The sequence below is a fragment of the Phaseolus vulgaris genome, chromosome 4 (assembly GCF_051622355.1).
Source record: "Phaseolus vulgaris cultivar YP4 chromosome 4, ASM5162235v1, whole genome shotgun sequence".
Classification (NCBI taxonomy): Eukaryota; Viridiplantae; Streptophyta; class Magnoliopsida; order Fabales; family Fabaceae; genus Phaseolus; species Phaseolus vulgaris.
Window position 1 is genome coordinate 40,818,132 of NC_143501.1, and position 26,056 is coordinate 40,844,187.

The 26,056-nt window shown below is 34.0% G+C and overlaps 2 protein-coding genes across 2 annotated transcripts; both read left to right on the forward strand.

The window, feature by feature from the left end:
* Positions 1-9,143: 9,143 nt before the first annotated feature.
* On the forward strand, positions 9,144-10,938 carry LOC150028068 (uncharacterized). The gene is made up of 2 exons (XM_090301034.1): positions 9,144-10,805; positions 10,924-10,938. Exons 1-2 carry the CDS (start codon positions 9,144-9,146, stop codon positions 10,936-10,938), a joined length of 1,677 nt encoding a protein of 558 aa, XP_090157160.1.
* Positions 10,939-20,276: 9,338 nt separating this feature from the next.
* LOC137837596 (uncharacterized) lies at positions 20,277-21,417 on the forward strand. Its single transcript, XM_068646625.2, has one exon. The coding sequence runs from the start codon at positions 20,339-20,341 to the stop codon at positions 21,263-21,265; it is 927 nt and encodes a 308-aa protein (XP_068502726.1). The 5' UTR covers positions 20,277-20,338; the 3' UTR covers positions 21,266-21,417.
* Positions 21,418-26,056: the final 4,639 nt, after the last annotated feature.

The window sequence follows — 26,056 nt, forward strand, 5'->3', positions numbered from 1 at the left end:
ACATGAGTAGGTACTTTATGAATATTTGATAAAAGTGATCCAATCAGCTGAGGGCTTTGTTTATAAGGAAGCTCAATTCCAACAACTTTAGCAATTACTTGAGTTGTTGTAGACCAAGCATCAAGAGCAAGAGAAGAGAGTGTTTGCAACAACCATGACTTAACTTGAGTTTTTGCCACAAGGTCTAGAGACAACTATCTTTGGACCAATTCCTGCTTTATGCTTTCATCATTGGCATCCAAAGCACTTTTTAGTATCAAACCTGCAAACTTTCGATTGTCAACCAGTTTATCTTCACTTGTTAATTCTCTAGACAAAGAGACCTAGAATCCAAGAAGGTTTTGCTCCTGAAATTTTCGTAGAAAGTCCTCGACATGCCTATGCACATTCCCATCAATTGATTGAGCATTTAAAAGCATCTGAGTAACTTCCATTGTCATGCTTTATCCTTGGTTCTTGCAGCACTTCCTATCTCTCTTGGCTCCATCACCACATTTGTCGCCGCCTCCACCTCCCTCTCCATCAATCTTCTTTTTTCAATTTCCAAACCCTAAAATTTCGTTCAGTCCACGTGTGCAAACCAATATGCGACTGTGTGCACCATGTCATACCGTTAATGTCGTTGGTGGAAACTTAACGGAAGGGACCAAATTTAACCTTTTTAAAATATCTTGAGACCAAATTGATTTTTTTAAAAGTCACTATATTAAATTGAATATTGACACCAAATGTAGGAATCAAAACGGTAATTATACCTTAAATTAACTTCTACAATGTCAGTTTTACTCCTTATGTTCCTTTTATCTTTACATTTTTCCACATATTTGTTATGTCTATGTTTTAGATATCGTATTCATACGACTTTAAAGCTCTATAATTTAGTTTTTCTTTTTCTCTCTTTTAAAATCTTTTTTTCTTTTGGTTTCTAATTTATATATAGAAACTTACTTCACTTATCATTATTGTTATATGTTGTCAATTTTAATTCTTATTATCTTTTTTATATGTGAATACAATATATTTTTTGATTATTTTCTTCATTATACTTTTTAGATATTTCTTATTATTGATTATAAATTATTTTTTTATCTTTTTGGATTTACATGTTAATAGTTTATCTTTTACATAACCTAAAATCCATAAGAAAGACATACGATTTAAGAAACAATTCTTCTTAAAACATGTATTAGTTAATTATATTCTTATAGATTATAAGTCAAAAAATAATTTGATTTATTGTTGAAAGTTAAAAATATTGTTTCCAATATGTGTTGTAATATATTTTTTAAATTTATCAATTAACAATACACAAGTTTTTGTAATAAAAAATTAAGCAATTTATTTAAGAATCATTGTTAAAAGTATTTAGGTTTTTGATTTTTTATCTATATAAAAAGATATGTTTAAAAATACAAATAGTAAACACATCTATATTTTCTAATATATTAGATATACTTATTTGATTATTTAGATGATTTGGTTTTATTAAAGTTAGAAATATTATAACATCCCAATATTAATATTCCCTTCAAGTAACATTCCAAATAGCTAGTAGTACTTATCAACACTAGTTCAAAGAGTTTTTTTTACTCAAAATAAAGTAAAAAGAAAGACGGTATAGGACACACTAGTACAAAATATAAAAGTCACAATCCTAAATAACAACACTTACTACATAAAAGAAAAGATGGTGACAGTTTTGTAATTTTTTGGCCTTTTTAACGATGATTCCTAACCCAACCGTCATTAAAAACATATACCAGAGACATATAGCAACAATTTTATGCTAATCATTGTTAAAAGAACATGTTAGCCACACATAGTGACGATTCTTAGAAGAGCTGTCGTTGAAAAGATGACAGGAACTAAAAATCTCGCGCTCTTTTCACTGTTCACTCTTTTAACCCTTTCTTCCCACGCCCTTTCACTCTCGTCACTCTTCCACTCTTCACTCTCGGCACTTGTTGTGCGCCGCTCCCTGTCATTACCGTTTGTTGTCCCTATCACTCTACTGCAAATCACCTAGTTATTGTCGTGTTCTGTTGTCGCTTCACTGCTCCCGCCCCTCTTTTTCTTGAAGTCTTGCTTCCACGTTGATGTCATTGCGAAGATCCACTCTTGCGCCGCTACCCTTGACGTGCATCGTTGCTCTACATGCCCTGTAGTCGCACGTTTTCGTTGCACCTGCCGTGCATTTCCAGTAAGCTTCCGTCGCTTCCTTCCTTACCAGCCGCCACACTCAACAGTCGCACAAAAACCTCCCTTTGGTTTCCTCCTTTTCACAAAAATGTAAAAACATGATAGTATTCTAATTAATTTTTAGTTTGTTATTGTATTTAATTAATGTTATTATAAATTTATGTATATATGTATGTGTTGAACGTGTGCATTATGAGTTCGAGGGTGTTCGACCTCCGACAATTTTGATTTACCTTTATAATGAATTAAATATTATTTTTATATATTGAATGCGGTGATGTTGAGTTCGGGGGTGTTTGAACTCCAACAATTTTGATTTAGTTTTATAATGAATTAGATATTAATTGTATATATTGAACGCGTTGATGCCCAGTCCGGGAAAATTCGACCTCCAGCAATTTTGATTTAATTTTGTAATGAATTAGATAGTATTTATATGTATTAAATGTGTTGATGCTGAGTCCAGGGGTGTCCAATCCTTAACAATTTTGATTTATATTTTCTTAGTTTACCAATTATATGGATCGGGGTTGGATTGATACACCACGTACAAGAGATGCATACAAGAGAGGGGTAGAAAAATTCATATAGTTTGCACAATGTAATGTCGTTAGTAATCATAACAGAGTAAGAATAAGGTATCATTGTGTGAATTGTTTGAATGGAAGGATATTGAATATTTCAAAAATTAGAAAACATCTTTTGTGTGATGGTTTTTTGGAAAATTATACAACATGGACTTGGCACAATGAATTGTTACACTTGCCAAGATTGTGCGGAGCTTCGAAGTTTGTGGATTTCTCAATGGACGATAGATTAGAGGACATGATTTGTGACTTGGGAGCAGAATCTTTTACTGATGCAGTTTTTGAAAATATATCTAATGATGCAGAGACTCATTTGTATCCTAGTTCAACTAACTTCACACGATTAACAGTATTAAAGTTGGTGAATTTGAAGGCAATAAATGCATGGAACGACAAAAGATTTATAAAAATGCTTCAATTGTTGAAGGACATGCTTCAAGAAGGAAATACATTACCCAATCAAAATTACGTGGCAAAAAAAATACTTTGTCTCATGGGTATGGATATATAAAAATACATTCATGTCCTAATGATTGTATTTTATACAGAAATGAGTATGAAGATTTAAGAAGATGCCCCATGTGTGGTTTGTCACTTTATAATGGTCAAAGTTAGTCAAAAAGAGGAAATTGATGAAGTCACAAAGGAAGGTCCTCCTACAAAGGTCGTATGGTATCTTCCAATAATTCCAAGGCTTAAGCGTTTTTTTGCAAATACAGATGACGCTAAAAACCTTAGGTGACATGAAGACAATAGAAAATGTGATGGACAACTTCGTCATCCAACTAATTCTTTGCAATGGAAGAAGATTGATAAAATAAATTTTGAATTTGGAAAAGAATCAAGAAACTTGAGACTTGGATTGACTACTAATAGAATGAATCCTTTTTGAAATTTTAAGTATTAATAAAAGTTCATGGCTCGTTTTGTCATTGATTTACAAGTTACCTTCCACTTTATGTATGAAACACAAATACATGATGTTATCTATGATGATCTCTGGTTAAATAACTTGAGAATGACATAAATTTTTATCTTAATCCATTGATTAAAGATTTGAAATTATTGTGAGATGAAGGAGTTTATGTGTTTGATGCGTTTAAGAATGAATCTTTCCAATTGTATGCAATGTTATTTTGTACTATCAATGACTTCCCTGCATATGAAAAATTGTCAGGTTATAGTGTGAAAGGTCATAGAGCATGTCCAATATGGGAAGAGAACACATCATATGAGAAATTGTAACATGGAAGGAAGACCGTGTATCTTCGGCATCATAGATTTCTAACGAAATATCATCCATATTGCAGATTGAAAAAAGCTTTGGAACACTTCTGAACATTAAAGGAAAAGCGAAGGATGATGTGAATGCACGACTGGATTTGATTGAGATGAATATACGAGAGGAATTGACACCACGAGAAGTTGGTAAACGTACATACTTAGTTTTTGTCGAAGAAGGAGAAAACAAGTTTTTGTGAATTTCTTAAAGGTGTTAAGGTACCACAATGCTACTCTTCAAATGTTAAGAGTTTTGTATCTATGAATGATTTGAAACTAATTGACTTAAAGTCTCAGATTGTCACATTCTAATGCAACAATTACTATTGGTGGCTATACTTGGAATCTTATTAAAAAATGTTAGGCATACAATTACTCGACTATGTTCATTTTTCAATTCGATATGTAGTAAAGAGATTGACCCTCAAAACTTTGATGAACTTAAAGAAGAAATTATTGTGATCTTGTGTTAGCTCGATATGTTTTTTCTCCATCATTTTTGGATATCATGGTACATTTGGTTGTTTATCTTGCAAGAGAAATCAGATTGTGTGTGCCAACTTATATGCGATAGATGTATCCAGTTGAACAATACATGAAGATTTTGAAGGGATGTGTAAAGAATTAATGTCGTCCAGAAGCTTCCATTATTGAAAGATACATTTCAGAAGAAACTATTGAGTTCTGTTCCGAGTACATGTCAAAAGTAAAATCTATAAGAGTTCCTAAAAAATGTTGGCACTCTCATAGATTGATAAGTAAATCTTCAAAAGGTGTACTTGTCATAAGCAAATATAGAGAAGAAGTTTTGCAAGAACATTTGTATATCCTGAATAACACTAATGAGATGTTACCATACTTAGATGAACATAAAGACATTGTCAAATATAAAAATCCAAGGCAATAAGAAAAATGGGTGTTAATCGCGTATAGCAAAACTTTCATGTCATGGTTTAAGTAACAAATGAACGATCCATCAACATCAAAAACATTAACATGGCTTACAAGCAGTCTAAAGTTTGATGTTTTATGTTGTTCTGGCTATGAAGTAAATGGTTGTTTGTTTTACACAAAGTCTTGAGATGATAAGAGTACAATCAAAAATAGTGGAGTCACTTTGGAGGCAGAGTTCATGCAGTTTTCAACTTCAAAACATCAAAATCATGTTGTGGGATCAATGCCTTATTATGGTGTCATAGTAGAAATTTGGGAGGTTAATTATACCAAGTTTATTGTACCTATTTTCAAATACAAGTTTTAGTTGACATTTGAAAGATAGGTTATCATAACAAACCATTCATAATGGCATATCAAGCTTCCCAAGATTTCTATATCCAAGACCCTATGTTTGAAAACTGTTTTGTTGTGTTACATGGACAAAAACAACATAATGACCTAGAAGATGAATAACCAAATAATGATATTGATAATGAATCACTTACAAGAAAGACGATCAATAAAAAACACAATGATGTTGCTGATGAAGGAATATATATTTGTATGTGCATGTGTTTGAGGTTTATTTTTACATTATATAATTTTTATTATGTTTCATATTCTTAATGTTCATCATATTTGTTTCACAACAGGAACAAGGTTGATGATGAAGTTCCCCGTTCAAGAACTGGTAGAGGACTTACTAGCTTAAAGACTATGTGTATCAAGATAAATAGAGGTCCAAAAGTGCTATTGACTATCGATGTCAACATTGGTGTCGCTAATGGGCCAAATTCAGAAAATTTTAATAGTTATCTCATAGTAATTGCTCGCGAAAGGATCTTTATCTTAACTCCTTCTTGGAATAATGTCACCGAGCATGAGAGAACCATGATTTGACAAGATATTTTAGTATGCAACTCTTTTTACTTTGTTCAATCTGAAGTTTGTTTTTACTTTTTCATTATGAAGTTTGTTATGAACTAATTATATTTTAACAATGTAGATGAATTATGATATACCGAATGTGGAAACTGTTGAGAGCGATCTTCACTGGATGTCAAGTTTCGTTAGTTTAAATCAAAATTGACAACAACTTATATATTTGGTGCAAGAAAAGGAGAAAATTCTTGTACCCAGTACACATGCCTTGATGAAGAAACTTAGCAGCAATTTGTATAGACTTGACAAACTGAGAAATGGCAGGTTAATATCAGTTGTTTTATATAGATGGCAGGTTATGATGTTGCTTTGTCAATAGAAATCAGGTTTGCTGCTTCATCTAGCACTAGTTTTTGTTCCAGAGAGATATCGGTAAGCCATAACACCTCACCCAAACTTCTTTGTGACTTGCTACCCGTGACTCAGTTTATGGCTCAATGCTCACAAAAATGCTATCGAACCACTCTCTGTTTAACTTTATCAACTCCTCCATGTTTTCACCTTCCCTAGGTGTTAGGAGAGCTAGGTTGTCCCCCCATAGATCTCACTTTAACCATGGTCATTCCTCCGCTAACAAATTCTTCTACCAATTGTTCAAAGTCCAGACCAGCATTGTATTTACCTACTGCACTCCTTACCATCCATGGCAGGGTCAGTATCTGTGTATTAAAAGTTGGTCCCTTCCAATCCCTTCATGCATGCCCTCTAACAGCATCCGCAAAAGATTTTTTCTCACTCTTCTCCACCCATACCTCCTTCCCTTTCTTAGGCATGTTTTCGTTGATATTTTTTTACTCCTTCTCGTATACAAGCCTCTCCATGTTCGGATAACTAGACACCTTTCTCTCCCCCCAGGGAAGCTCCTGTTGATGACGACGGTATTTTGGGATGTTCACGAAGAGTTTTGTATTCCCTATGTATAACTGGTCAAGCTCCCTCTCCAGCTTCCCCACATTTCTCACGTCAAAAATCCTCACGAACCCGAATCTTTTTCCCCACTTGTTAAGTCTACGTGAAATGAAAACTTCTTTCACCCTTGCCCATCTATGGAAGATTTTTAACATATCTATTTCTCCAAAGCCACTGGAAAAGTTTGAGAAGAAAAACGTTGTAAAATCATTATACCTAATAGGTGGTTTACGAACGGAACCACGACCACCGCGCCTTTTCGACGTGAACGCTCTGCTTCCCGACGCCATAGTAAATATAGAGAGAGAAAAAACACCAGTGCGAGATAAAAGGTTTTTATGACGGTTGTTATCTACCTATCATAATAATTAACAAGGTGTATATTTGTAATTATGAAAAAAACTTATTATGTGAATTATAAAATAAACCGACATAATAAGTTTTCGTTATGATGGGACATAAAAAGTTATCTATCATAAAAAATGACACATTTTATAAGGTTAAAATATTGTTTGTCATACAAAATAACACATTTTATGACAACTCTTTTAATCTCGACATAGAAAAATAAATTTTTTATGACGATTATACAACCAACATAGAAAATACTAACTTTTTATGTCGCATGTATCTATGACAGATCTAAAACTGAAATAGAAAAGTTTATTAATCGTCATAAAAAATATATTTTTCATTAATGATAAAATTATATCGCAACATAAATTATTTATCTTAAACTATTTAACATATATCTAAAATATATTTTATAGATTGAAAATATTTACTTATCAAAATATTAAATTGTAATATTATTTTTATTACATTCTTTAAACTATAATATAATTTATATTACTTTCCTTATTAACATAAATTGATTTTGAAGAAATTTTTTTTGTCATTCTTATATAAATTTATCTCATTGATGCCATTTTGTTTTTCAATAGTTTATGTGTACAAAACAAATGGGCAAACAAAATTTTCATAATGAGATTATCCAAAATAAAATTTACAGAAAAACAATAAGATAAATGACATGATAGTGAATATTAACTTTTAATTCATAATACCAATATTTACACTTAAAGATGAATTTCAACCAATTAATCTTAAATCCTATATAATTCATGGTGAAAATGGAGGACAATAATGAAAACGGAAAAATTAATCCTAAATTCAATGTTTTAACTTATCACTAATGCATAAAGGATTTTGTTTAATCAAAACTTCACGACCAATTCCCTTTCAATCTATTTTGCATGCATGCATCTCTGGATACCTTTGTTCCACAAAGAGCATATCCACAACAATATTGGAACCCTAATAACTCAATCTTCTTCTTGCAACTCTTTCATCTATTTCTCTCATTCTTCTTACTCACATAAGAAATAAAAGTCATATCTTCAATGATAGAACTTGTAGAACTTTCAGAAGTACATGTTGTTAACTCCTCAAATAATTTTTTTTTGTTATTTATGTTATTTGTTTCACACTTTACATCCATACAACCTTTTGATAGTTAAAACTTGGTAGCTAATTAGATACCAATTTAGAAACTATTTAACAATAATAGAAACTAATTTAGAAATCAATTTTTTTTTTAGTTTCTAAAATGGTATCTAATTTAGTTACTGTACTGGGCCGAGAGATTGGACCGAAAGCAAGGTGTACTAAGCCGACCGAAAGCAAGGTGTACTAAGCCGAGAGCTCAACCCGAAAGTAAACTAAATAACGAAAGAAATAAAATAGAATGGAAATTATTATTAAGCAAAAGCCCATGAAACTGGGCCCAAATATGTAGGTATGTGTAGTAAATGTTTAATACAAAAAGAAAAGGCCCAAATAACTTCTGGGCCCAATAAAAGAGTAGTATAAATAGAGGGTCATCCTGAGAGGTAAGGGGGTTGAATTCATTTTAATATCTTGAAAAACTGAATCTAACTTTGGCATCGGAGCACCTTTCAGGTACGCACACCCATTTGTGAGAGGAAGCCGAGACCAAAAACCGAAAGATCAAATGGAGTAAATTAAAGTTGACCGGGAAGTGTCCGTCAAGCAATTCAATAAAACGTGAAAGATTTTCGAATCAAATACAAACCAAGGACAAGTAAGCCGAAAGATCACACCGAGAAGGGAGTCCGGAAGCGAAGGCCGAGAGGTCAACAGGTGGAAGACGAAGATAGTTTGTTTGTAGGTCCTTGTAAGAACATTTTGGCGCCCACCGTGGGGCCGAGAAACAAAATGAGCGAAAGAGGAGAACATTCTAGAGAACAAGAAGATTGTCAGAACGCCATGACTATGGCCATGTTAATGCAATTGCAAGAGGAATTTGAGACACTGAAGAAGAGTAATGAAGAGGAGTTGAGCATGTTGAGAGCTGAGAATGCTTACATGAGACAAAGATTGAATGGAGAAACAGCGTTAAATACTTCCCCGAGAAACTTTGTTAATGAAAGAGAGAACAAGGAAGAGAGTTTCGGGGTTACACAAAGGAAGATACCTGAGACTTCCAGTGTCGCTGTGGAAACGCCAGTCAGAAGACACCCGTTTTCTGAGACTATAATAGAGACCCCATTACCTGACAATTGGAAGAGTCTAACAATAGAGAAGTATGATGGGAGCACAGATCCAGATGAACATGTTGCAATATACACAACTCAAATAAGTCTGTACACGTGGAACGACGCCATTCTATGTAGGGTTTTCCCAACTACCTTGAAAGGAGCGGCTCTGAGCTGGTTTACCCGGCTACCACCCTTATCTGTTGATTGTTTTGACACTTTGATAGAAAAGTTTGGAGCTCAATTCGCTACAAGTAGACCACATCACTTAACATCTATAGCTCTCGTAAACATAAGACAAGAACAGAATGAGTCACTGCGAGCTTTTATGGAACGCTTTGGAAGGATGGCTTTAAGTATTAGAAACCTCAGTCCGGAAGTTTCTATGCATCATATGATAACTGCCTTGAGACCGGGACCATTTGCCGATAGCTTATGCAAAAAACCAGCCGTAAGCCTTGATGAATTAAGACGGCGCGCAGCAAAGTTCATGCAGATGGAGGAGTTAAGGGACTTTAGGAATCAGGCAAGGATGGACGTGAAGAACGAGAAGAAAACAAATGAAAGAGAGGCAGGATATCAAAGCAGACGTTTCAGAGAGGAACCCCGTGGCCGAAAGTTTCAACAATACACACCATTGAGCACAACTCGAACCCGAATACTTCAAGAGGCGATGGCAACTGAAGTAATACCGCCACCAAGGAAAGCACGAACCCCAGATCGAGCTGACCATAGCAAACGTTGCCAGTACCATAAAAATCATGGCCATCACACTGAAGAATGCATAGCGCTGAAAGACCGAATTGAAGAGTTGATTCAGACAGGGCAATTAAAACGCTTTGTTAGAGTCGGAAGAATGAAGGCTAGTCAAAGTCCAGAACAAGATGTCAGGAGTAGAGGAGAAAAATTTGGAAGAACGACTGATATACAAAACGATCGAAAGGAGAGAAGAGGAGGAAGAGACGAAAAAAGAGATCTAAGAAGTGAAGGAAGCCACCTCCGTTCTCAAGAGAGAAGGAGCCGACAACGCAGTTTGGGAAGGCCAGTCAGGGGGTTCATTAATACCATCTCTGGAGGTTTTCCGGAAAAGGAAACATATAATACGATAGGAAAGAAATATTTGAGAGGTGCCATGACTGTGAATTATGTTTTCAAAAGAAGAAGTTTGCCACCTGTGTTATTTACTGATGAAGATTTCCAAGATATTGATCCTGATCAACGAGACCCAATGGTGATAACAATTGAAATTGCCAGGTACGCGGTAATGAAAACTCTAGTAGATCAAGGGAGCTCAGTCGATATTCTGTTCTGGGAAACCTTCAAAAAATTACATTTGAAAGAACAGGACATGGTTCTTTTGAAGGAGCAAATAATTGGGTTTTCAGGTGAAAAGGTTGACACCAAAGGATATATTGATTTGCCGACGACCTTTGGTAGAGGAAATGCAACGAAAACAATTACAATCAGATACCTGGTGGTAGATACTCGTACTTCCTATAATGCCTTGTTAGGAAGATCTTCGTTGAATAAGTTGGGAGCTATAGTGTCGATGCCACTTTTGGCAATGAAATTTCCAACTGAACGGGGAGACATAGCAACCATATATGTCGATCAAAAAGCAGCCAAAGAGTGTTATGCGACCGGATTGAAGATGGTCCAAGAGCCGAGAGTGGCGACCGGAAGTATGGAAGCAAGAAACATGGTTGCAATGGTGGACTTGGATCCCAGAATGAATGATGATGAAAGGATAGAGCCAAGAGAAGAAATTACATCGGTTCAATTAGGCGAAGATGAAACGCAATGTACATATGTTGGGGGTAGTATGCCCGAAGAAATGATTGATGACTTAGTGGCAGTAATAAGAATGAACAAAGATTTGTTCGCCTGGAAGGCATCAGACATACCGGGAATTGATCATAACATCATTTCTCACAAATTATCTGTTTGCCGAGAAGCAAGACCGATAGCTCAAAAACGAAGGAAGTTGGGAGAGGAAAGACGAAAAGCTGCTCTTGAAGAAACTGAAAAATTGTTACAGGCGGGTTTCATTAAAGAAATCCAATATACGACTTGGTTAGCAAATGTAGTTCTCGTCAAGAAGGCAAACGGAAAGTGGCGAATGTGTACTGATTATACAGATTTGAACAAGGCATGTCCGAAAGATTCCTATCCTTTGTCGAGTATTGACAGGTTGGTTGATGGGGCATCTGGTCAAGCCATGATGAGTTTCTTGGATGCTTATTCCGGTTACAATCAAATACAAATGTATAAACCTGACATCCCGAAGACTGCATTCACTACCGATATGGCAAACTATTGCTATCAGGTCATGCCTTTCGGTTTGAAAAATGCCGGAGCAACATATCAAAGATTAATGGATATGGTGTTTAAAAAACAAATTGGAAAGAATATGGAAGTGTATGTGGATGATATGATTGTCAAGTCTCATGCGGTAGATAACCATGTGAAAGATCTTGAAGAAATATTTGCACAGATAAGGAAGTATAACTTGCGATTGAATCCAGAAAAATGCGTTTTTGGAGTCAAAGGTGGGAAGTTTCTCGGCTTCATGTTGACTAACAGAGGAATTGAGGCAAATCCAGATAAATGTGAAGCAATAATGAATATGAGGAATCCGATGAATTTGAAAGAAGTTCAGAGGTTAATAGGAAGGTTAAATGCATTGGCAAGGTTTTTGCCAATACTTGCCGAGAAGTCCAAACCGATAGTGAAGTTGTTGAGGAAGGCCGAAACGTTCACGTGGAATGAACAATGCGAGCAAGCTTTTGCAACGATTAAAGAGACGATAGCTAAACCTCCCATCCTGGTCAAACCTATGTCAACTCTGCCTATCATTGTCTACCTTGCCACTTCTCACGAAGCCATAGGAGCAGCCTTGATACAAGAAAATCCAGAACAAAAGCCTATATACTTCGTGAGCAGAGTTCTCCAGAGCGCCGAAACCAGATACCAACGGGTTGAAAAAATTGCCTTAACACTTGTATACACAGCAAGGCGACTCCGGCCATACTTTCAGAATCATCAGGTTATTGTCAGAACCGATTGCCCGATAGCCAAAGTATTAAGAAAACCTGAACTTGCGGGAAGAATGGTAGCATGGTCAGTAGAGTTGTCAGAATTTGGAATCAAATATGAGCCGCGAGGAGCAATCAAAGCACAAGCATTAGCAGACTTTATTATCCAAATGCCGACAATGGAAGCCGATCATGAAGCGTGGATTGTATTTGTTGACGGATCATCCAGCAAGAAAGGGAGTGGGGCAGGAATCGTGCTAGAAGGACCAGGGAACTTTCATTTGGAAATGACTCTGAAATTTGAATTCAAAACTTCAAATAATCAAGCCGAGTATGAGGCTTTAATTGCAGGATTGGTTTTAGCCAAAGACATGGGTGCACAAAATGTTATATGCCGGAGTGATTCTCAATTAATGGTGGGACATATGAAAGGTGAATACCAGGTAAGAGATCCTTTATTATTAAGGTATTATCACAAAGTCTTAAGCATTATGGAAAACTTTATCACAGCCGAGATCATACATATTCCGAGAGAACAAAACACAAAAGCAGATTCTCTATCCAAGTTGGCAAGTCAACGAAGACAACCTCAGCACAACTCCATTTTACAACAAACCTTGCACAATCCGACAGTTGGAGTGGAAGAATGTTTGATTGTTACCACAGAGAAAGATGATTGGATTCGATCATACAAAGAAGTGATTAACAATCAAGAACAAGGAATTGAAATTGATGTTAGAATGGCTAGAAAAGTCGCTAATTTTATCCTCATAGGGGATGAACTGTACAAGAGAGGGTTTTCAACTCCTTTGTTAAAGTGTCTTTCTCATGAGCAAGCTGAACATGTAATCCGAGAACTTCATGAAGGACTATGTGGATTGCACTGTGGTGCGCGAACAATGGCAACACGAATCTGTCGTGCCGGATATTATTGGCCGACAATACGTGAAGATTGCAATCAATACGTTAAAACCTGTAAGAAGTGTCAGGAATTTGGAAGCCTCAACCATATACCATCACAAGAGTTGCAAAGCATTGCTTCTCCCTGGCCATTCGCTAAATGGGGAATGGATATCCTCGGCCCATTCCCTTTAGGCCGAGGACAAACAAAATTCATAATTGTTGCGGTTGATTATTTCACAAAATGGATAGAAGCTGAAGCATTGACAAAAATAACAGCTCAACAAGTTCAAACATTTGTGTGGAAGAATATAATTTGTAGATTCGGTATTCCACATTCTATTATAACTGACAATGGCCGACAGTTCACTGATAAAAAGCTTCTGGAATTCTATGCGGATTTGGGAATCAAGTCTACAACTACCTCAGTTGAACATCCGCAAACAAATGGGCAAGCAGAATCAGCTAACAAAGTCATTCTCAGTCAACTAAAGAGAAGATTGGGAAGTGCGAAAGGGTTGTGGGCCGAGAAGTTACCTGAAATATTGTGGGCATATAGATGCACACCGCAGACATCAACTGGAGAAACACCATTTAATCTCACATATGGAACAGATGCTATGTTGCCCATAGAGGTCACTGAACCAACATTACGAAGCCAAATAGAAGATTGGAGTGTTAACAATGAATGTTTAAAGGCAGAATTAGATTTGATTGAAGAACTTCGAGAGAAAGCCAAAATCAGAGAAGAAGCAGTAAAAAGAAGAGCATGTAAGAGGTTCAATGCGAAGGTAAAACCGAGAACTTTTAGTGAAGGAGATTTGGTATGGAGAATGAGAACTGATGCAAGAAAAGATCCAGCACAAGGGAAGTTAGCACCAAACTGGGAGGGACCGTTCAGAGTAAAAGAAAACTTGAAGAATGGAGCCTATAGGTTGGAAACGTTAGACGAAAAGCTAATACCCAGAACTTGGAATATGAGTCACTTAAAATTTTATTTCAGTTAAAGCTTGTATTTAAGAACACTAACTATTGTATATTAAGATCTTTTGTTGAAAGTTCTAAGTGTTAACTAGAAACTCTCGGTCTTGGATGCTTTCACTCCAGGTGAACTCCTTCCTGAAAGAACGGTTGCCCGCTTGCTCGATTAACATCGCGAGTGCCGGCCGAACGCTCACCAAATTTGCTTGATTAACATCGCAAATATTGGCCGAACGTAACATCTCAAGTGCCGGCCGAACGCTCACCAAATTTGCTTGATTAACATCGCAAATATTGGCTGAACGTAACATCGCAAGTGCCGGCCGAACGCTCACCAAATTTGCTTGATTAACATCGCAAATATTGGCCGAACGTAACATCTCAAGTGCCGGCCGAACGCTCACCAAATTTGCTTGATTAACATCGCAAATATTGGCTGAACGTAACATCGCAAGTGCCGGCCGAACGCTCACCAAATTTGCTTGATTAACATCGCAAATATTGGCCGAACGTAACATCTCAAGTGCCGGCCGAACGCTCACCAAATTTGCTTGATTAACATCGCAAATATTGGCTGAACGTAACATCGCAAGTGCCGGCCGAACGCTCACCAAATTTGCTTGATTAACATCGCAAATATTGGCTGAACGTAACATCGCAAGTGACGGCCGAACGCTCACCAAATTTGCTTGATTAACATCGCAAATATTGGCCGAACGTAACATCGCAAGTGCCGGCCGAACGCTCACCAAATTTGCTTGATTAACATCGCAAATATTGGCTGAACGTAACATTGCAAGTGCCGGCCGGACGTTTACCAAATTTGCTTGATTAACATCGCAAGTAAGCTGGCCACCTATCCTTAGTTGTTCGCTTAAAGATCACAATTAAATGGCCGATCGCCCGTTCTTGTTCGATTAAACAGAATACATTTATCGTATGAAATTAAGATAATAAATAGCTGGAACCGATCAAGTAAAATAGACACGAAGTAAACCAAATATTATCATATAATTTGATGCCGTATATCCAAAATTCCTGTTACTACAGAGACAAAACGTCCTAAAAAGTCCGAAAGTTTTTACTCGGAGCTATTACAAAAAACAAAAAACATCCTAATTAGATTACTATTCGGCCTCGTCATTCATTTTTCATCCTTCATTTTCCCTCTCATCTTCTGGAGATCCGTCATAAGGAATATCACTAACTGGAATTAATTCGCCCTTATAGAAGTCTTTGCCGACATCAAAGTTACCGGCATCTAACGAGATCTTGTAGAAGTATTCGGCTTGTTGAAGAGCTTTCTCAAAACCCAACTGGTGTTGTTGGATAACAAAACTCTCAGCTTCACCAACTCTCAACTTTAACTTGTTCACTTCCGCTTCCAATTGAGAAATGCCTTCAGCATCGATTTTCTTCGCAGCAGTGAGTTTAGCAACGTCTCCCTTCAATTCTTGATTCTCCGAGTTAAGTGCCAAAGTTTGGGCCGAGAGCTTGACATTTTCACTCTTCAATTTTTCTTTCTCAGTTTCTTGTCGGTTATTAATCGCAGAAAGTTCATCAATTTGAGAATTTAGTAACGCGATTTTCTCATTCGATTCAGCTGCTTCCCTCTTCAATTTCTCAAATTCAGCAGAAGTAACATGGCTCTTTGTTTTTTCCTTTATCGCTTCACTAATCAAAAAAGCACGGCTAGTCAATTCAAACATTGAATCAGCTAGAGAAGGAACAGAAACCACTTTGAACATATCCCGAGCAGAGGAATCAAGGTTGCAGTCAACAAAGTCTGAAAAGCGTGTGGACGATGTGAACATTGTTTCAAAAAGCGATTGAGAAGAACTCCCAGAACCATGACGATGCTTTTTAGAGGAGTGTGACCTTCTATTATTCTTGTCTCGTTTCCTACTCTTTCTAGAAGGTCCTATTCCGGCGTCCGCGGCTATTTCAACCTCTAAGCGAGGGGTAGGCTCAACAACTTCATTTTCTGTTCCTGGAGCTTCATTCTCAAAACGAGGAGTTGAACCTCCAGCCTGATTAAACAGCTTAGAGAAATAAGCACGATCCTTCGGTTTTGTGGCCGCCATTAAACCTGGACATCACCAACAGATTCAGCAAAGTTAAAATTCTATTATTACTAAAAGAGAAAATCCGAAAGAATCACATACCCATGAAATCCTTTTGGGGTTTACGAGAAACGTATAGCCGAAGCAGAGCACGAGTTGGAATCTTATGGGAGAAGTGACCTAGAACCGCAATACCATGCTTCTCTTCGGTAGTCATCGAATGGTAAGAACAAGAGTTGAATTTCACAGGAGCATGGGTCCAGTAAAAAGGGAATTTTGGAATATCACCATCAAAGAAGTACTTTCTCCCGGTTTCCTCAATTAGAATTTTAAAGAAGCCTCCTTTGAAATTTTTATACGAAGAAGTAAATGGAGAAAGAAAACACACTTTTGTCTTACTGATCAGGGACAACCAACTAGGCTTCTTACCGGGCCGAGAGCTATAATAATATAAAAAGGTTTTCGGACTCGGAATTAAAGAAAGGTATCTACACAAAACACTGAAAGCTTGCATATAAGCCCAACCATTGGGGTGAAGTTGGGTAGGAGCAATATTAAGAAAACGCAAGACACCCATCTGAAATTCACTTAACGGAAACCGAATATGGAGATCAGTAAAGAGACATTCATAAAAATAAAAAAATTCGTATTCGTCGCCTTCACGGCCATGGCAAACATTATCAATGGCACAAGTTCGCCGAAAAGAAATGATTTCCTCAGTGGCATCAGGAGAATACACATAAATTTTAGAAAGGAAGTTACGAAGGGTTGAACTAAATTGGTACCGAGAGAAATATTCCCGAACTTTTGGATTAACCCATTCGTACTCGCGCCGAAGGCTCAATTTTTGTTCGGCCATTTCTTCTCTTTCCTCGACCTCAACATCTACGCCATCCTTGCTTGACGAATTCAGACACGAAACCGTTTCAGGTGACAAAGCAGGGTTGGCATTCTTATTGGACTCAATCACTCTCCCAGTAGATTCATTACTCGTGCTCGAAAATTCCGTAAACTCAGAAGAAACGGAAACAGAACTTGATGAAGACATTATACCTTCCGCGAATATTTGCTTCAGCTTTAATATATAATGCAGGGAGAAACTGTGAAATAAGGTGAATAGAAGTGAAGATTTATAGTGGTGGAAGAGTGGTGAAATCTGAAGAGTCATGGCATAGTGACCATCAGATTTACTTACATCCGATGGTTGGCACTTCCAGCTTGTCCTGTCAAGCGGTCCCATCAGCTTGTCTTTTCATAGTTAATACACCATTCAAGTTTTTCTCTCTTTTCTTTCAAAATTGATTTTCCCCCCAAAAAATACAAGAGGTAACATTTTATCTTCTAATAGACATTTCGTCGTCTACACCTCCTTATGCCTGGGGGGCTTAGTGTACTGGGCCGAGAGATTGGACCGAAAGCAAGGTGTACTAAGCCGACCGAAAGCAAGGTGTACTAAGCCGACCGAAAGCAAGGTGTACTAAGCCGACCGAAAGCAAGGTGTACTAAGCCGAGAGCTCAACCCGAAAGTAAACTAAATAACGAAAGAAATAAAATAGAATGGAAATTATTATTAAGAAAAAGCCCATGAAACTGGGCCCAAATATGTAGGTATGTGTAGTAAATGTTTAATACAAAAAGAAAAGGCCCAAATAACTTCTGGGCCCAATAAAAGAGTAGTATAAATAGAGGGTCATCCTGAGAGGTAAGGGGGTTGAATTCATTTTAATATCTTGAAAAACTGAATCTAACTTTGGCATCGGAGCACCTTTCAGGTACGCACACCCATCTGTGAGAGGAAGCCGAGACCAAAAACCGAAAGATCAAATGGAGTAAATTAAAGTTGACCGGGAAGTGTCCGTCAAGCAATTCAATAAAACGTGAAAGATTTTCGAACCAAATACAAACCAAGGACAAGTAAGCCGAAAGATCACACCGAGAAGGGAGTCCGGAAGCGAAGGCCGAGAGGTCAACGGGTGGAAGACGAAGATAGTTTGTTTCTAGGTCCTTGTAAGAACAGTTACTATTGCAACTAATTATTTTGATTTCTAAAAATTGGTTTCTATTTGATGATTTTCTTGTAGTGTTAATCTAAAGATAGAAATATCGTAACATCCCAAGATCAATAACTTCTTCAAGTAACATCCCAAGATAGTAATAGTTATCAACATTAGGTCAAAGAGGTTTTTTTTTATTCAAAATGAAGTAAAAACAAGGATCGTATAAGACATATAGCTAAACTCGAGTTAACACAAATTTGTATTTGGATGATTGTTAAAATAAAACAATTTTTAGTTTGTATCCCTAATGATCTTTATGTAGACTTGTGTGTTATCCATAATCCGAGTAGTTAGAAGATGAATACATTTCCTCTAACACAATAATAAGCTTTAAGCATATTTTTGTTAAGTACAACATAAGCTTAAAGTTTGTCTGCCCTTATTATAGTTGAATATTTCATTTATTAGACGAAGTGAAAACGTGTTATATGATCTATAAGATAAAACATTTGCATTTTATATAATCTAATATTTTTTTTTAGTTTTTTTCTTCAGATTAAACATCTTCATACTTTATACTTTGTTGCTACAAACACTTAATCAAAACTACAATATTGTTGGACTTTGCTTTAAAATATGTGTATTAAATTAAAATCAAATCTCACATACATAATATACATTTGTAGTTTTAAAAAATGAAATGGAAAATTTAAATTTTTATTATTATATAAAATTTGTTAATTATTTATGTATATTTATATTATGATAGCTACTAAAAAAACCCTTAAATATAGACACCAATTTTAGAAACCAAATTTTAGAAACAAAATATAAATAATTATTATTATATTGACTAAATTTGATACCATTTTAGAGACTAAAAAAATTATTGATATTCAAATTAGTTTTTATTATTGATGATTAGTTTCTAAATTGATATCTAATCAACTATAACATCAATTTAGAAATAATTTATCAATAATATCAATTTAGAAACAATTTATCAATAATAGAAACTAATTCAAATATGAATAATTTTTTTTAATTTTTAAAATAATATCTAATTTTTCAAAATAACAACTAATTATTTTTTTTCAAAAAATTAATTTTTATTTAATAATTTTTTTATCGTGATATAATGTCACACTTAAGAAATATAATACATTTATTTATTTGAAAATAAATGTTATGAGATTTTTGAAATAATGGAAATAAAAAAGCTTACATAAATAAAAATAAAAGTTTACACATTTTATAAGAATGAAAACATACTTAAGAAACAGGTTGTTTAAGAATCAAACCAAATATTTTTATGTGGTATAGACTACAACCCGAGTTTTAATTTTTTAATGGTGTACTCGATTATTTGTATTTAAATATAATCGATTATTTTCATTTATTATTTTATCATTATTTTATATTAATAATTAAAGTTTTAAATTTCATTTTATATTATACTGTAGTTTTTCCTATAACTATTATATTTACAATACATATTTTCATGAAATATTTAATTTAAAATTAATTTTTTAATTAATATATTCATATTTTCCTAATTTATTTTTAAAATTTGCAAGTTATGAATTATTCCTGAGTTATTTAATAATTTCAACAAAGTACGTTAAATTAAAACAGAGTAGAGCAATTAATTATATACTATAATTATATATATTTTTTAGAAACTTAATTTAAAAGTAACCAGTTTTTTTGTTTGTTTCTTTCCTATTGAAGATACCATTTTCTGGCACATTCCCCACCAACCATGCCTGAAGCAAAGAACATTTACATTTGTCAATTTCCCTCAGGATGGCAAAATCGTAATTGAATAGGAAAGCAAGGGCAAAGTGAAGGAACCCAAACAAACTCTCCCTATAAAACCGTAGGAGTCTCTTACCGTTCGGAACCAAAACCTACGAGTCAACGAAATCACTCACAGTTGCAACGTTAAAAATGGGTTCTCGATATGAGGTGGAACTGAAACTCTCATCAGCGCGCGGGTTGAAGAACGTGAACTGGCGCCACGGCGCAAACCGCCCGTACGTCGTTGTTTGGGTGGACTCCAGCAACAAGCTCTCCACGCACGTCGATCAGAACGGCGACACCGACGCCAATTGGGATCAGACGCTCGTGGTCCCGTTACCGGCGAAGCCTCTCGAAGATCAAACGCTCCACATCGATGTCGTTCACGCCGTCTCGGAGGAAGAAGACACCAAGCCGCTCATCGGCTCGGCTCGGCTCAAGCTCTCTGAGATTCTCGACGATGGCGGAATGGGCGAGCGCGTGGGCCGCACTCTCACGCTCAAGCGCCCATCGGGGAGACCCCATGGGAAGGTTGAAGTTAGCGTAACCATCAGAGAGCCGCGCTATCCTCCACCCGGTGGCTACCAAGCGCCGCCTTACGGCGTGCGGGACTATTCTCCCGCTCCACAGGGCTATGGGTACCCTTCGTACGGTGCGCCGCCAAGTGGGTATCCTTACAATGCTCCACCGCAAGGTTATGGTGCGCCACCGCAGGGCTATGGTGCGCCACCTCAGGGTTATGGTGAGCCACCGCAGGGTTATGGTGCACCACCGCAGGGATATGGTGCGCAACCTCAGGGATATGGTGCGCAACCTCAGAGTGGGTACGGGTATAGTAATGCACCTCCGCAAACGGCGTCGTATGGGCAGGGGAGCGCGTACGGGTACGCGCCGAAAGAGGAGAAGAAGAAGAGTAAGTTTGGGGGTATGGGAGCGGGATTGGCTGTGGGCGCGGTCGCTGGGGTTCTAGGTGGAGTCGCGCTTGTGGAGGGTGCTGAGTATCTGGAAGATAAGATTGCTGAAGATGCGGCAGAGAAGGTTGAGGAAGATCTTGGTTACGATGGTGATGACTTCTAGAGAATCATTGTCTCATCTTTTATTTTATGCCAAAAGAGAACTGCGGAAACAAAATAATTTTATGTTTTATGTGTTTTTTTCCTCTTTTTTCAGTTTTTCTGTTTGAGTAAAAGTCTTTCATTTATCACATCATTAATGCGCTTATGAACGTATCCTCGATTGTCTCTTTCTAGAACATCAATTTCTTTATTTATTCTAATATTCTTTATCATAAAAAATTTAAAATTAAAAGAAAACATATTTGTACTAGATATCAAAATAATAATGCACCAATTGATGAAAATAAGAGTAAGGACTTTTTTAAGGAATTAAAACATTAGGATAAAAATAACTGTTCAACATAGTTTCTGGTGAGCTTTTGCTCTGTGAATATGCTGTTTTTGTTTGAACTTATCTATAGTGTTTGAAGCTTACGATTGGGAAGTGTGAATTTTGTGGGGCAGAAAAAGTGTGCAATAAGTAAATTTTGGTGCCTCATTAATAAACCATTTATTGGGTTGTTTCTCCTAGATAAAATTTAATTTAATTTATTTATTTTATTATAACTTTAAATCAGTTATCTATTATATTCTTTTAAATTTTCTCTCTCTGAATAAATTTTAACTCATGACAACAATAAAAGTAACATTATAATTGAAAAATGATATGTTTTTCTTAAAGTTAAAAAAATAACTGATAAAAGATAAATTTTCCTTCAAGAAACTATTATTAGATAGAAAAGAGAGTGAGAAGCATTTAAAAAAGTGTGTTGACTATGGAAGTGTGATAAATTTAAAAATTAGTGATGACTGTGGAAACCACCACAGAAGGTGTTATGTGGGAGAGTGACTATGTGTTTTTATTACTTTGACCAAAGTGCTCGTCCGTTTAAATTAATATTTATATTAATATTAATATAGGATATCAATAAGAGAGGTCAAGAAAATATAATTTTAATAAAATAAGAATATTTATAATTTAGTTTCTACTTTATTTTAGTAGAATTATAAGTTAATGTAAAAAATACAAAAAATTAGGTAAGTTTCTAATTTATAAGATGAAGACATTTCAGGTAGCTTTATATTATAATTTGATTTTATTTTTATTATTTTATATTTTAATATTTTTTATTATCTTAATTTATTTTAAATTTATAAAGATAATTCATTATTATATTATTATTTAATTTTTTATGTAATTTAAATTTAAAAATTAACATTATAAATTGAAGTGACTAATATTTTATTACGTGATGTTATGTGAAAAAAAATTTAATACGACAATAACTTAATTTGAGATGAAAAAGGATTAAATTTTATTATTATTCTTTACATCAATTCATTAATATAAAATGATTTGTCTAAATAAAAAACGATATAACTTTTAAAAAATAAATAGAAATACTAAATTTCAAAACAGAATTTTAATTATCTTAAAAATATAAAATTATAATTATATGATAATTTTTTGTCTAAAAAAATATAGATTTTATTTATATAATAAAACTTATTTATATTATTTATATCCATAAACTAATTTGTCACTTAATTTACTAAACTCTTTTAATATAATCTTATTAGTCCAGAACTTATTAATTAAAAACTAGTTTGTTATTTATAACTTATCAGCCAATTTTGCTAAAGAGACTCTAAGACTCACTAAATTACTTCTCTAAAATTTAACTTTAAAATGATAGTTTTCTTATTTATCCATCTTTCTTTATTTTTCTTCAAAAGCCTATTTTTAGCTTTTATTTTTTACTTTATTTTGTTGTTTATTCTATTTTCATCTAATTTACATTTCTAAACCCTAAACATTTCTATTCTCTAGCAAATAGAGTATTAAATTATTCATTAAAAAAAATAAAAAGCGTATCTGTTTGCATTTTGATAAAAATAATCATTTTTAAAGATAAGGGTACTAATTGACATTTCCTTTGAAAAAATAGAATCCAAGGAAAAATAATACTAAAAAAATAACTGAGTTGATTCATGAAAAATATTGTCCAATTAATTGAGATTATATTTTAATAACATTAGTTTACTCTTGTTGTCAAATTTACAAGGAAGAGTACTTTTTGAAAAAATAATTTAAAATATAGTTAGTATAATTAAATAAATTCAACCAATTTTAACAACAATAAAAAAAAAAACATGAGCTGGTTGTTACCATTTTAAGTAATGCACCCGACCCATATTTTTAGCCTATTCCAGTTAGAAATTGCGGATTAATTTTATTGTTATGTCTAGTATATTTAAGTATTTTTTTTAATTAATAAAAATAAAAATTGTAAATATGAATTTTGAATAATTTTTTTTATTAAGTTAATTTTTTTTATTTAGAGAAATTAGATAAATGATCTTATATTATTATTCTCACGACACATGCATAATGAGATATGGTTAAAAGAAATTATAATGATGTTTAGAAACTTTCCGGATTATAGAGTCTGAAAGTTAGAATTTGTGGTTTAGATAGTACAATATTTTATATTGCATGATTCATATTTGTAGTTTAGATGGTAGAACTTGAAATGGATAATTTTAAAATTTTTTGAAAATATCTGCAGGTTATAGGAGTACATAAAAAAAAATTCTAAACATTTTAAAATGAAACAATAGAAATAAATTATGGGATACAGAAAGAAAATATGTGAGTTATGTGGACTAACCTGCACTTGAAATGTGCAAGCTATGAGTTATATGGCAATTCCTTCCTATATCATATCATTTCACCAATTTCAGTAAAAAAGACTATAAATGTCTTATCTGGAATGGGTTTTTGATTTTTGTTTCTGGATTTTTATTTCTGGAATAAAAAAAAACTTTTCCAGAATGTATTATTGAATTTCAGATTTTCATTTCCAGAATTAAGGGTATTTTCGGAATTTTAAAATTATGTTGGGTGTAGGTTCAAAATATTGGGTGTAGGAAGAATTTATCGAGTTATATAGGCAAGCCCAAAAGTCTAACAAATTGAAGGAAACTTCTTCATGCACCTCTACAAATTTCTTCCTGCACCCTATCATTCAAGACTATTTTGCCCCTTTAAAAAATGACTTCTGGATTATTCTTTCTGAAATATTTCCAGAACATATTTTTTGGAACATGTTTTATGAATTTTGGATTTATCAATTCAAAAATCAGAAAAAAATGTTTTGAAAAAGGTGTTTCAGAATATTTTTTTTGTTTTCTAGATTTTTTATTCTAGAAATACCCTTGTTTATGAAACCACTATTCTAGAAACACCTAAAATTGTAAAGGATTATTTCGATATTTTTGAAAGATGTAGGAGACAGGAAGAAAAAATGAAGAGGTGTAGGAAGAAATTGCCCAAATTGAAATAAACAGACCGTTTTGCATTTTTTTCAGCGGCCCATTTGCCTCTATTTGCCATCTATTGTTTGTATAGAAACTATAAGAAAAATTGATTTTAAAACTTAAATTATTAGTCTTTAAAATAATTATTCTTTAATTTAATTTTAAACTAATTTAAATTTAATAAAATAAATAATTAAAATTTTGGTAAGTAATTTTTATTCGGATCCCCAAACAAATTTAATTATTATTATATAAAAATCAATTATATAAAAAATAATTTAATTCCCATATTATACAGAAACCAGTGACCAAGCTACATAGAAACTAAAACTAATTTAGTGATTATCTTATATAGAAACCAATTCAGTATCCATATAATACAGAAACCAATTTAACCAATTAATTTAGTAATCTAATATATAAAAACTAAAACATAATCATTATATTAGTCTCTGATAATTTATTTTAAAATATTGTCTTATATGCCAACTTAATCTTTCATATTTTATATTTATTTATAAATTTAAGTTCATTAATCCTAAAATAAATTATCAATAACTAATTTATATTTTATTATAATAAATTATTCATTGCAAATCTAAATATAAATATTCAAATTTACTTATGTATTATTAGTTTTGATTATAACTTAATTTTTATATAATATAAAAAATAAAACTAATAATTATTTCTTCCACTTATTATTATTACTCACTCATTATCATACAAACAAGTTTTGTGAAAACTTATTTTATAAAAATAATATTGTAAAACTAATAAAAAAAAAGTCATTTTGCATAAAAAAATGTATATAGGAGGTGAATATGATCTGGTGATGATAGCCACTTGGGGAAGCCAAATGTTTCGCGTAACTTATTATTTCAGCAATCGACTAAATGGGATTTTAAAAGAAACTCTGTCTGCTCAATATGTTTTTGAATTCAATTTTCAACTATTTTTTTTTTCATTTACTCAAATTAGAACAAGAAAGAAACTGCTAACATGTTTATAATCAAAGGCAATGAAGAGTGTAACACTCCATAATTTACATATAACTATTACAATAAAAGTTTTACCAGTTTCTATACAAGTTTTTCAAAACATTCCTAATACATGACTAGGATTTATAGAAATACAAATTTTTACATATGCACAACTCAAAATAAAACTCTGAAACCTCTAAAGCTCTCATGCACCTGTATGGTAATCTGCTCGTGTACATAGTACAGTCATCACAGTTCAAACACAACAAGAAAAGCAAGGGTAAGCTACTGAAAATAGAATTTTATAATATACACACTTAAATCCAAAGAGAAAACCAAATTACATAATCAATTTATCAAATTATTCAATTTTCTTCAAATCTCAACAATAAAACAATCACATAGATCTCACATGGATCTACACATCCAAAATATTCAACAAACAACGTCTTCCAGAAGACCCGTATTAAGTAAGTCCTACCAGAGACTAACACCTGATCCAAAGATTA

Excerpts from the sequence above, each read along its gene's own strand:
- LOC150028068 (XM_090301034.1), top strand. The coding sequence starts at position 9,144 with ATGACTATGGCCATGTTAATGCAATTGCAAGAGGAATTTGAGACACTG.
- LOC137837596 (XM_068646625.2), top strand. The coding sequence starts at position 20,339 with ATGGGTTCTCGATATGAGGTGGAACTGAAACTCTCATCAGCGCGCGGG.